We start from the raw sequence: 13,771 nt of genomic DNA, 5'->3' as shown, positions 1-13,771 counted from the left end.
CAAACTTCCTCAGTGTACTTACCCAGTGTCACCCATTCTTTGGAGAAAACCTCAGCAAAGGCTCTGTGCCATGCTCTGCCCTTTCCCCACTTCTGCCTTCCAACATAACTGGGTATTTCCCCATGTGGCCCTGTGGGCATGCTGTTGCCTCCTGTTTTTAGAGATCTTTGAGTCTAAACTTCTTCCTTCATGACAATCATTTCTGTATCTGCATGTTGTACCATAATTGATTAAAACAAATCCTGGGTACATTTTAAAACAAGGATTCCAATACATTCCATACACTGTATTTAATTGATATGTCTCTTAAGTCTCTTTTAATTTGCAACATTCTTTTGTCTTAACCTATATTGGTTAAGAACCAAGACCATTTATTCTGTGGAATTTTGTACATTCTGGGTTTGGTTGTTTGCTTCTTTGTGTCGTTAATTTGTTCCTTTATTCACCAAGTTTCCTGTAACCTGGTAATTAGATTTAGAGACCCACTTTTACTTCTGAGTTAACATTTGGGGTAAGAACACTTAACAAATGATACTACATATAGCCACTGCACAAGCAAGAGGCACATAGTGGGGCTGATCTAATTGAGATGTTGATGTAATGTAATGTAAATGTAGGTTCTGTCATTCTGATCCATTAAAAACTTCCTATCAATCTTTTTCACTAATGATCTTTGCTTCCATTGATATCACCACCAGGATCCAGTATTTCAGAAATAAAAGAGTGATTTTTCAAATTCTGTCATGCCTTTGATCTTTATTAACTAGAGTTCTCTAATAATAATAAAGAACTTTACTTCACCAACTTTTGGTTGTCTTATATAGGTCATAAAGGAAAGACAAAATAAATGCTCCACTTTTCCCCTTTATTTATCAGTAAGTACCCTAATATGCTTCATAACTGACCAGTGCATTTGGTCAGGAAAAAAGGAAGCTATTAAAAGCTTTTGTCATGACAAAAGGACATAGGAACCAATTTGAGGGGATTCTCACTAATGAAAGACAGGACAACCAGAGCACAAAAAAAGGCTACAATGTATTTTTAAAAATCAATACAGAAGTTATAATACAAGTAATTTTTAATTTCCAAAGTTTCTTTTTACATTATTCTTTGTTAATTTTAAGTTAAATTTAGACTTGGGCCAGAGAATGTAGACTGTAGAATATCTGCTTTTTTATGAACAAATTGAAAAACAATTTCTCACTTCCACTATTTTAAAAAGAGTAAGTTATCTGAAGTTAAATAAGGGTGAGTGTTGGTGGAAGGCATTTCTATATTCTTTGTGCCCATAGTCTTTCATATGAATTTTCAAAGGAGTAATACTAATGATAATAATAAAACAAAATTTAGTGGCTTAAAACAACAATCATTTTATTGTATCTCATGATCTTGTGGGTCAGGAATTTGGGCAGGGGCTCAGTTGATAGATTCATCTGTTTTATATGGTATCAACTGAAGTCACTCAGTGGGTACTCAGCTGCTGGGTGGTCTGGAGGATCCAACACTATTTCACTTAAATGTCTGGTGTCTTGGTAGGCATGTGTGGAAGACTGGGCTCAGAAGGGTCCCTCTTCCTTTCTTTGTGGTCTTAGGGCTTCTCCATGTGGTCTCTTCAGCAGAGCAGACAGACTTTTTAACAGAATTCAGAGCCTAAGCTTAAAGGAGCACTCCAAGAGATGAAGTAAAATCTACCAGTAAAGCCTGGAAACTGGCACAGCAGTACTATTACTAGTCAAAGTAGTCTTGGTCTGCCCATCCTCAAGGAGAACGGATGTGGATTCCAGATTTTGATGGGGGGAAAGGGGGAATGTCAAACAATTTGCAACAATTTTTATTCTGCCACAGTATTGTATTACCATTTTACAAATGAAAAAATTATAGCACAGAGCAGTTAAGCATCTTGTCAATATAATACAAGTAGGAAAGTGATGGGACAGAGATAAGTGTCTCCCACATTTGTCACACTGATTAGGATTAGTTTTTAGAGTAAGTGTAAAGTTTATCAGGTTTAAGTGATGGTGGAATACATTAAATTAACATATTCTTTTAATGATATAAAACCTCTTAAGTCAATTGCCTGTATGAAGGAAGCAAAAAGGATTAATTACTATATTCATAGAGTATTCTACAATACAGGATTGAAAAACTATCTTATATTTTTACATTATGAATTTTTAGATGATGGGTAAGGTGTGAATGTTGTCTAAAGGCCTTCTTACATTCCTTACATTCATAAGGTTTCTCACCAGAATGAATTCTCAGATGCTGAATAAGGGATGAATTAAGTCTAAAGGCCTTCCTACATTCCTTACACTCAAAGGGTTTTTCACCAGTATGAATGCTCTGATGTAAAGTAAGTTTTTGGCGCAATCTAAAGGCCTTCCCACATTCCTTACATTTATAGGGCTTCTCACCAATATGAATACTCTGATGTTGTGTAAGTTGTGAGAGCAATCTAAAAGCCTTCCCACATTCCTTGCAGTCATAAGGTTTAACACCAATATGGATACTTTGGTGTGAAATAAGTTGTGAGTAACGACTAAAGGCCTTCCAACATTCCTTACATTCATAAGGTTTCTCACCAGTATGAATTCTGTGATGAAGAATAAGATGATAACCACGACTGAAGGTCTTTCCACATTCCTTACATTCATAGGGTTTCTCACCAGTATGAATTCTCTGGTGCAGTGTTAGTTGCTGTCTCACTCTGAAAGCTTTCCCACATTCCTTACATTCATAGGGTTTCTCACCAGTATGAAGTTTGTGATGTACTCTAAGGCCAGAGCCACACAAAAAGGCCTTCCCACATTCTTTACATTCATAGAGTTTGTCAGCAATATTAAGCTTCTGATGTCGAGTGAGATGTGCATACTGTCTAAAGGCCTTTCCACATTCTGTACATACATAGGGTTTCTCACCAGTATGAATCCTCTGATGGAGAGTAAGTTGTCCTCGCACTCTGAAGGCTTTCCCGCATTCTTTACATTCATAGGGCTTTTCGCCAATATGAATTTTCTGATGTACTCTAAGGTCTGGGCCACATATAAAAGATTCTCCACATTCTTTACATTCATAGAGTTTTTCACCAGAATGAAGTCTCTGATGTCGAGTAAGGTGTGCAGTCTGTCTAAAGGCCATTCCACACTCCTTACATTCATAGGGTTTTTCACCAGTATGAATTCTGTGATGAAAAGTAAGCTGTTGGCGTACTCTAAAGGCCTTTCCACATTCTTTGCATTCATAGGGTTTCTCCACAAAATGAATTCTCTGATGTGGAGTTAGAGATGTACGTTTTTGATAAGAGGACACTTTTTGAGATGTAATTTTCACTTGACTGAAATATTCCTCCTGTCCTTCAAATTTTCTTTTAGACTCCCAGTCACTTTTTAAAATTAGGCCCTTAAGGCCATGATTTTTAATTCTTTCCATTATCTTCCACTGAGGTAAGTTTATTTCATAAATGTCATTTTCTGAGGATAACTTCTTGGTCTCATACCTGGTCTCTAAATCTGAAAGAAAATAAGAGAGCAAACATATAGTTTCCTTTTTTAAAAGAAGTAAAATTTCTACAGTAGAAATAATAGACAACTAAAGTAATACTCAATGAAATTCTGAAAATATGCAAGTTGAAAAAAAAGCATACAGTAACACCAGGGAAAATGAAAGTTCATGTTAAGAAAGTAAGACTGGTGGGGTGCATGGGTGGCTCTGTCAATTAAGCGTTCGACTCTTGGTTTCGGCTCAGGTCATGATCTCATCGTTTGTGAGATTGAGCCCTGCATGGGGCTCTGTGCTGACAGTGGAGCCTGCTTGGGATATTCTCTCTCTCTCTCTCTCTCTCTCTCTCTCTCTCTCTCTCTCTCAAAATAAACAAATAAATAAACTAAGAAAGAAGAAACAAAGTGAGGCTGGTGATTAGTAAGTCAGTGGGTATCAAGCTGAGATGTGGAGTAGAAGTCACAGGAACTTGTTATAAATATTGAGGTTTAGACACTACCTAAACCACCTGGATCAGATTCTACAGTCTTGGTCAGTCCAATATTTAATATTCTCCACACAGTTCTGATGGAAATGAAAGGTTAAGAATTCATCCTTAACTTTTTTCAACAACTTCTCTTTATTCTTAGAATAAAATCAAACTTGCTGTGGTTAAAAGACCTCCACTTACCTATAACACATCATCTCAGTCTGCTCTATTTTCCACAAATCTGCTTGGGCTCTTTGAATAGCTGGTTACTTCTCATCCTGAGGTCTTAGTTTAAAAGTTATCCCTTTAAGGCTGACTCTAAACCTATGTTGTTGGGGCACCCACGTTGCTCAGTCAGTTAAGCATCTGACTCTTGATTTTGGCTCGGGTCATGATCTCCCAGTTCATGAGTTCGAGCCCTGCATCAGGCTATGCACTGACATATAATATATGTGTATTACATATCAACATATATCTGGGTTGAAATTATATATTTATTAATTTTTCCAATTGTTTCTCTGCTTTTCTTAAAATTTTTTTTTTTCAACGTTTATTTATTTTCGGGACAGAGAGAGACAGAGTATGAACAGGGGAGGGGCAGAGAGAGAGGGAGACACAGAATCGGAAACAGGCTCCAGGCTCTGAGCCATCAGCCCAGAGCCCGACGCGGGGCTCGAACTCGCGGACCGCGAGATCGTGACCTGGCTGAAGTCGGACGCTTAACCGACTGCACCACCCAGGCGCCCCATGCTTTTCTTACCCCTAAACTTCTTCAACGGCAGAAACAATTTCTACTCTCTGTTAAATAATACATGCATAGCACATAATGAGTTTTACTCTTTCAATTCCCATGGTTATATACTCATTCGGAACATATTTCTGTCTCTAATCTCTCACATATTATAACAATGATTAAATATTCCCTTTATTAATCCAACCTAGTCTAGTTAAACACATAAATGGAAAATGATGGTTATATATTCCTATATATCCTTTTATTGCTTAAACCCCTTATCTCTGTCCATTCCTTACTTCATGTAGCTGTGAGTTATTTTTTGTCTCCACAACACAATAAAAGTGCTGAAGAGTTCTATTCACTTGATTTCTCTTTAAGCTTATTCTGTTATTCCTCCATTTTATAACTGCTCAACTAGTTTTGTTCCTTCATTCCCTTACTCAAGTCTCCTTTCCATTCCTTCAGAGGCAAAGCTATTCCTTTATTTCCTAGAAATGTGTACCAGTGATTTTCCGCGCAGGAAAACATGTTTATACCTTACTGAAGTTCTTATGAAATACTTAGCAAAGAAAAAGATGTGATATGTAAGAAACTCACTAAAAGGGACAATGGGTCTTGTAGTCACTTGAGTATGAAAAATTTGCTAACAAAGTTCATGTTGGATCTAGAGAGAAGATGGTAAACCAGTGGGAGAAATAGCCAGAGAAATATTTAAGTGCTGAATGAGTTATGTATGAGAGAGAAAAAGGAGGATGTTTCAGTTATTATAATATGGTCTGTGTAAAAAAGCTGAAATCATATCAACATTTTCTATTGAAGCTAGAAATAATAAAATTTTAAAAAGCCAAAAATAAACCCACTTGAAATTTTAGAAGTCTATATTAAATAACTTTTAGATCAATAGGGAAATAAGTTCCAAAACAGTATTTTTGTATTTTAGAAAATGGTAATAATTTAAAAATCAACATTAAATTAGTATCTATAAAATATAAGCACAGCGCTTAGAAAAAAATTTGAAAACTTTAAATATTTACAACAATAAACATGAGAGAAAAAATTAATTAAAAATCAAAGAAATTGGAAGAAGAATAAAGTAAACTGAAGCAAAGCAGAAGGAATAAATTAATCAGTATAAATGCATAACTAGTCAGAAAACAGAAAAAAAGAACTAATACATAAAGCAAAAGCATTCTTTAAAAAAACAAATCAGGGGTGTCAGCTTGGCTCAGTTAGTTAAGCGACTGACTCTTGATTTAGGCTTAGGTCATGATCTCATGGTTTGTGGGTTTGAGCTCTGTGTCAGACTCTGTGCTGACAGTATGGAGCCTGCTTGGGATTCTCTCTCTCTGTCCCTTCTCCACTTGCATGCTCTGTTTCTCTCTCTCGCAAAATAAATAAATAAACTTAAAAAAAATCAGCAAAACAGCTAAAGCGTTAGTTAATATAAAGAAAACAGCAAGGGGATGCCTGTGTGGCTCAAGTCAGTTAAGTGTCAGACTTCAGCTCAGGTCAAGATCTCAAGGCTCGTGGATTAGAGCCCCAAGTTGGGCTCTGTGCTGACAGCTCAAAGTCTGGAGCCTGCTTCAGAGTCTGTGTGTGTCTCTCTCTCTGCTCCTCCCCTGCTCATGCTCGCTCTCTCTCTCTCTCTCTCTCTCTCTCAAAAATAAACATTAAACAAATTAAAAAAAAAAGAAAACAGCAATAAAGCACATAGAAATAAGAAATGGCAAAGTGAAAATAACCACGAATACAGAGGCCAGCTGAAAAAAGATTATTTTGCTAATAAATTTTAAAACATACCTAAAATGAATAATTTTCTAGGAAAATATAATTTACCAAAACTGACCACAGAAGAGATACAATGTTTAAACATGAATTTCCAGGGGGCCTGGGGGCTCAGTCAGTTAAGCGTCCGACTTCGGCTCAGGTCATGATCTCGCGGTCCGTGAGTTCGAGCCCCGCCTCAGGCTCTGTGCTGACAGCTCAGAGCCTGGAGCCTGTTTCAGATTCTGTGTCTCCCTCTCTCTGTGACCCTCCCCCGTTCATGCTCTCTCTCTGTCTCAAAAATAAATAAATGTTAAAAAAATAAAATAAACATTAATTTCCATAGAGCAAATAGAGAATGGGGTGAGACTTACCATCTCCTTCTCCTAGGGAAGAAGCTTTAAAGAATAGCCCATCTAAATTCTATTAAGAGTAGACTATCTAAATTCTATTAAGACTGAGAACTAAGAAAAAGGAGGACTTCCAAACTATTTTCATAGAGTAATACTGTACTAAATAAAGATCACTCATAAAAAGAAAACTACATACTGAAAACTGATATAAAAATTCTAAAACATCTAATAAAACAGCATATTGAAAACCTAGTGTTATTTATTCAAAGAATGTTAGAGTGGTCCAATATGAAGAAATCTATTAAGACAAATCAACACACAGGGGTGCCTGAATGGCTCAGTAGGTTAAGCATCCAACTCTTGATTTTGGCTCAGGTCTTGATCTCAGGCCCTGGGGTCAGGCTTGTGGGGTCAGCCTCTGCTCTGACAGCGCAGAGTTGGCTTGGGATTCTCTCTCCCTCTCCCCCCTTCCTGCGTGCATGCTCTCTCTTTCTCTCTCTCTCTCAAAATAAACTTAAAAAATAAATAAATAAATAGGGCTGCGGGGTTTGGGGGGAACCACAAGATCAACTTCAGAGATTCTGAAAGGCAACTAAAATAGGAACAATTCCTGATTTAAAGGAACAGCACAATAAAATAGAAATGATTACTTCCCTAAAATGATAAAATATATATTAAAGGCAGCTTTTGAGTTATTAGCCAGTACACTTAAATATCAGAAAAAAGCTAGAAGTAGAAAAATTTAAGAGGAGGTAAAACTGTATTTCCAGATGATATGATTACATAATTAGAACACTTAAAAGGTTTAAATAATATAAATGGTAACAGAATTTAGGTAGGGTAGTGGGATATAAAATCAAAATACAAAAACTAATAGCTTTAATATATATGTTTAACAATAAAATATAATGCAGAAAAGAAGATTCTAGTCAGGTAGTAAACTGAAAATATATACATAACCTTTATGAAGGAAAACTCTGAAATACGAAGCATTTGGCATTAGATTTTCTAAAGAAATGACATGCAAAATCATAAGATGGAGGTTACTCTGTACAAGGTGAGAATGGCCTACCAAGTGTATGTTCATGCTGAGAAGCTGAGCAGGTATGGATGACAATGGGTGACAACAGGATAAATACTATCTTCAAAGTGGCCATGTATATTGAATCCTGCAGATTTTCTCAGGCCAGATAGCAACTACTCCTGTCTGCCTCCACAGCAGGCAATGGACATGGGGGCTAGGGCATGAGAGAGAAAATAGTGGCTAGTCATGTCCTGGGGATACAGTCACATCCCTAGGTCTAGGTGACAAAGTACTTCTGCTTTACAAGGGAGTGTTTATTCCAAACAAGTTTAGGCCAGTTTCACTTTTTCCCTTAAAGTATCTAATTTAATTAAATAATAAACTCATGAACAACTATGAGAAGAGACTGACTCTATGAAAATGAAATTGAACACTTTGGAAAAACTGATCATAAATACATATTGTTAAAAAATCACAGCTTTCAAAAATTGTTGGAGGAGTTAGAGTAAAAGATGGGGGAAAACATGACAATCAAGAAATAGTCTGCACTCACACTTCAAGTCTGGCTCTTGTTCTATTTAAAAAAAATTAAAACTAGGACACCTGGAGGCTCAGTCAGTTAAGCATCCAACTTCAGCTCAGGTCATGATCTCAGGGTTTGTGAGTTTGAGCCTTACATCGGGCTCTGCCTTGAGAGTCTCTTACTGTCTCTCTGCTCCTCCCCTACTCATGCTTTCTCTCTCAAAATAAATAAATAAAGTTAAAAAAAAAAGTCTATCCTCCAGAAAGCTCTTTTGTACTCTTCCCTAGTTGATCCCACCCCACACTCTTGAAGTGACCACTGATTTAATTTCAATTACAATATATTAGATTTGTTTAAAAAAAATTCTTTTTAACTAGAAATAATAAACTATGCATTATGTATGTGGTTTAGATGAAAAATTAAATATGATGAGACACATTAGAAAGGCAGGCTTAGACATATCTCAACTGAATTAACAAATAAAGATACATTTTCATGTTGAGAGTTAAAATACTTTTATGATATATATATATAAAATCTCTAGGGGCGTCTGAGCAGATCATTTGGTTGAGGATCTATCTAACCAGCTTAGGTCAAGATCTCACGGTTCACGGGTTTAAGCACCACATCGTGCTCTCTGCTGTCAGCACAGAGCCTGCTTCAGATCCTCTGTCCCTATCTCTCTCTGTCCCTCCTTACCCTGCACTTTCTCTCTTTCTCTCTCAAAAATAAATAAACATTAAAAAAATAAAATATCTAACCCATTTTTATGAATTAACAAACCAAATACCAGTCCCAATTCTATTCAACCAAAGGATTTCTATTCAATATATTAAAGACTGCTAATGAGAATACAGAAAAATATAAGAACTTTCTCTCTCTATATATAATAATTACATTTAAGTTTAATAAAAGCCTGACATCCAAGAAACTGTCCTTCTGAGAATCAATTTTAAACACATTCTGAATAAGTCCACACTGAATGCTAATATTGAATAATCTTCACATTCTATTCATGACTATCTTCTTACTTCACAGAGAAAATAGCAACAACAGAATATGCTATCTTCTCTCCACCACCTCTGACCAACCTGCCTTCATAACTACATTGTTTTCTTTTTTATACCTTATTCTCTGGATCTTATGCCCTTTCCTCCACTCCCACCTCAAGCACACAGCTTCCACAATTATCTTCTTTCTCTATTGCATCAGTTTCCCCCACCTACAGAATCATTCTCATGAACACACAAACATGTTCTAATATATCACAAAATACACTGCTTATAACTCATATCCCCAGTGTAACTATGAATGTCATTTCCCAACTTCCTTTCATACACAATTCCTCCCAAGAATTCTTATACTGATTCTCATCACTGCCTCACCTACCCTTCTCTCGTTATGTCATTTCAATCATGTTTTCACCCAGACTTCACTGAAATCACTTGCCAGAACCTGGGATGAATTCTCCATCTCCACTGTCTACTCTCATTTTGAAACATTTTGTTTTTATGTCAGTGGCTGTTCCTTCTCTATCTCCTTTGCTATCCCTCTTTCAAAGGTCTAAATGGTGAAGTGCCCCATGAATCAATCCTCAGGCCAGTTTCCCTTGTCTGCTTTCTTCCTTCAAGCATGTCTTCCTTAAATGATCCAGTTCAGACCCATGGATTTAAATTTGAACCACAGACTCCCAGATGTACAATAGACCATAATCTCTTCCTGAGCTCCAGGTTATTCAGCTGCCTAATCAACATCTCAAAGAGAAACATATCTCAGAGTTAAAAATATCCAAAACAGAAATTCAATGTCCACCTTCCAACCTGCTCTTCTTATCTTCCCCACTTCAGTAAATTGTACTTCTATTTACCCAGCTAACACCCTTATCTCTTCCTTTGATAGATCTTCCCACTTAATCCACTTATGATCCTATCAGCATGTTCTTTTTGGCATTACCTTCAAACATATCACAAGTCTAAGAGCTTCTTATTACCTCCTACTGTTGCCATTCTTTTTTTGTTTTTTCTTACTGTTGCCATTCTTATCCAAACCACCATTACTTCTAGTCCAAACAGCTGAAATTGCCTCCATACTGGTCCTTCCTGCTTACATACTCAACCAGAGGGATTATTTTATTTTATTTTTAATTTAAATATATTAAATTCATTGTCAAATTGGTTTCCATACAACACCCAGTGCTCATCCCAAAAGATGCCCTCTTCAATACCCATCACCCACCCCCCCCTCCTTCCCACCCCCCATCAGCCCTCAGTTTGTTCTCAGTTTTTTTTTTTTGTTTTTTTTTTTTAATTTTTTTTTTTCAACGTTTATTTATTTTTGGGACAGAGAGAGACAGAGCATGAACGGGGAGGGGCAGAGAGAGAGGGAGACACAGAATCAGAAACAGGCTCCAGGCTCTGAGCCATCAGCCCAGAGCCTGACGCGGGGCTCGAACTCACGGACCGCGAGATCGTGACCTGGCTGAAGTCGGACGCTTAACCGACTGCGCCACCCAGGCGCCCCTGTTCTCAGTTTTTAAGAGTCTCTTATGCTTTGGCTCTCTCCCACTGTGACCTCTCTCTCTCTCTTTTTTTTTTCCTTCCCCTCCCCCATGGGTTCCTGTTAAGTTTCTCAGGATCCACATAAGAATGAAAACATACGGTATCTGTCTTTCTCTGTATGGCTTATTTCACTTAGCATAACACTCTCCAGTTCTATCCATGTTGCTACAAAGGGCCATATTTCATTCTTTCTCATTGCCATGTAGTACTGCATTGTGTATATAAACCACAATTTCTTTATCCATTCATTAGTTGATGGACATTTAGGCTCTTTCCATAATTTGGCTATTGTTGAGAGTGCTTCTATAAACATTGGGGTACAAGTGCCCCTATGCATCAGTACTCCTGTATCCCTTGGGTAAATTCCTAGCAATACTACTGCTGGGTCATAGGGTAGGTCTATTTTTAATTTTTTGAGGAACCTCCACACTGTTTTCCAGAGTGGCTGCACCAGTTTGCATTCCAGAGGGATCATTTTAAAATTTTTTTTTTTCAACGTTTATTTATTTGTGGGACAGAGAAGGAGCATGAACGGGGGAGGGGCAGAGAGAGAGGGAGACACAGAATCGGAAACAGGCTCCAGGCTCTGAGCCATCAGCCCAGAGCCCGACGTGGGGCTCGAACTCACGGACCGCGAGATCGTGACCTGGCTGAAGTCGGACGCTCAACCGACTGCGCCACCCAGGCGCCCCTCAGAGGGATCATTTTAGATTATATAGCAGGCTATAGCTTCCAATTTCTCTTAATGATTATATTACTTGACCTTTGCCTAACTCTGATCTCATCTTTTGTTACTTTCTTTTCCCTTCCTCCTCCTCTAGCCATAATGGCCTTCTTTTTACTCCTCAAACATGCAAAGCTATCTTCCTCCTTAGGCCTTTTCTGTTGGCTCAGAATGCTCTTGCCCTAGAGAATCACATGGCTTGAGCCTCACATCTCTCCTCAAATATCACCTCCTCAAAAAAGCCTTCTCTCATTTATCTGCTCTTCTGTATGCAAGTTATACTTCAATAAAAGTTACTTGAAGGAAGAAAGAAACAAACCAAGAAAAGAAAATGAAAGAAAAAAATGATCTTGTTTAAGATGTCTAATTTTGAGTCAAGAGTTGTCATTTTGGCTGAATACTTCCTGATTAAACTTACATTATCTTACTCATTTGGAAACTCTGCATTTCATTGTTTTTTTTTTTTCAGCATTAATAACTGTAAATGTCATTTAATTACCTAAGTATGAAAAAGAAAATAAGTTAGGATTGGGACAAAAAGCATGTTTTTCCTTCCTGTGGTGGAGAGTGAGTCAGAAGATATAACATTATAGATAGTGTAGGCACTGAAATGGCCCTGTTACAACAAGAACTTTTAGCCTAAAATGAGTCTCCTCAGCCAGACCTGAATGTACAGACAGCAAAATACAGAATGACAACATATACCTCTCTATATAAAGAATGTTGAGGATCTTTTTTAAAGACATTCAAAGAGAGATTAAAATAGCACAGAGGTGGAAGCTAAACCAAGGGATCATTCTTCCTATAGTCTATCACATTCATGTTTCTTCCTGATATGAAGGTAGATATATATATACACAGGGAAAAAAGCAGAGAATGAAATTCTACGATCTAAGGATCTATCTTTGAGTAATTCATATAAAACTGTGATTGCTGATAAAACATATATGTATTCTTAGAATGTCAAGTATATTCTTTTTATAGTCTTTTATTTCCCCAAAAAAGTTTTCTCAGACCATTCCTAAAGTAGCTTTCCATCCTACACCATTTTCTATTCTCTTACTTTGCTTACTTTACTTCATAGTACTCTCTTATTACCTGAAGTTATCTATCTTTATTATTTTTTTTTAATTTTTTTTTAATGTTTATTTATTTTTGGGACAGAGAGAGACAGAGCATGAACGGGGGAGGGGCAGAGAGAGAGGGAGACACAGAATCGGAAACAGGCTCCAGGCTCTGAGCCATCAGCCCAGAGCCCGACGCGGGGCTCGAACTCACGGACCGCGAGATCGTGACCTGGCTGAAGTTGGACGCTTAACCGACTGCGCCACCCAGGCGCCCCTTTATTATTTTTTTAAAGTTTATTTATTTATTTTGAGAGAGACTGGACATGTGTATGCAAGTGGGGGAGGGGCAGAAAGAATCCCAAGCAGGCTCTGTGTTGGCAGATACGGGGCTCAAACCCATGAACCGTGAGATCATGACCTGAGGCTGAAATCAAGAGTCGGACACTTAACTGAGCCGCCCTGGTGCCCCCTAAAATTGTATTTCCTATTTATTTATAGTTACTATGTGTCTCTTATTACAAGGTAAATTCCATGGGGGACAGAGACTCTATTGGCTTTATTTACTACTATATTGATAGTGTCTAGAACAGTGCCCAGCTCAGAGGTAGGTAGATAAGTCAATCAGTTAGTCTAACTATCTACTATTTATAAATACAAAAGAAGAAAGCAGCTGAATCAAAATATAGATAGAATGGTTGTCAACAGGGAACAAAGAGAGCACCTCTCCACCCATGCCCCCTTCAAAGAGGAGGAAAATTTGAAAGAACAACAGCAACAACAACAAAAGAGTGGTAAATGGATAAATAAATAGTTCTATACGTATCCCCTGCTAAGACATTAACTTGCTCCTCAGGTCTTAGACCTTTTTCTTTCAGGCCCTAGACCTTAATTTTTTAATTTTTTTAAAGACTTTATTTTTGGGGCGCCTGGGTGGCGCAGTCGGTTAAGCGTCCGACTTCAGCCAGGTCACGATCTCGCAGTCCGGGAGTTCGAGCCCCGCGTCAGGCTCTGGGCTGATGGCTCGGAGCCTGGAGCCTGTTTCCAATTCTGTGTCT

General features: G+C 37.7%; 1 protein-coding gene across 1 annotated transcript in view; it reads right to left on the bottom strand.

Moving 5' to 3' along the window:
* Positions 1 to 706: 706 nt before the first annotated feature.
* LOC115502522 (zinc finger protein 82 homolog) overlaps positions 707 to 13,771 on the bottom strand; it is a 71,715-nt gene continuing 58,650 nt past the window's right edge. The window contains exon 9 of the mRNA XM_030298007.2: positions 707 to 3,509. Within this exon, the coding sequence (XP_030153867.2) occupies positions 2,152 to 3,509 (1,358 nt within the window). The 3' untranslated portion in view covers positions 707 to 2,151. The remainder of the gene's footprint in view (positions 3,510 to 13,771) is intronic.

The sequence above is a fragment of the Lynx canadensis genome, chromosome E2 (assembly GCF_007474595.2).
Source record: "Lynx canadensis isolate LIC74 chromosome E2, mLynCan4.pri.v2, whole genome shotgun sequence".
NCBI classification, from domain to species: Eukaryota; Metazoa; Chordata; class Mammalia; order Carnivora; family Felidae; genus Lynx; species Lynx canadensis.
Note: the sequence above shows the minus strand (reverse complement) of the source record. Positions and strands in the feature narration are given on the sequence as shown.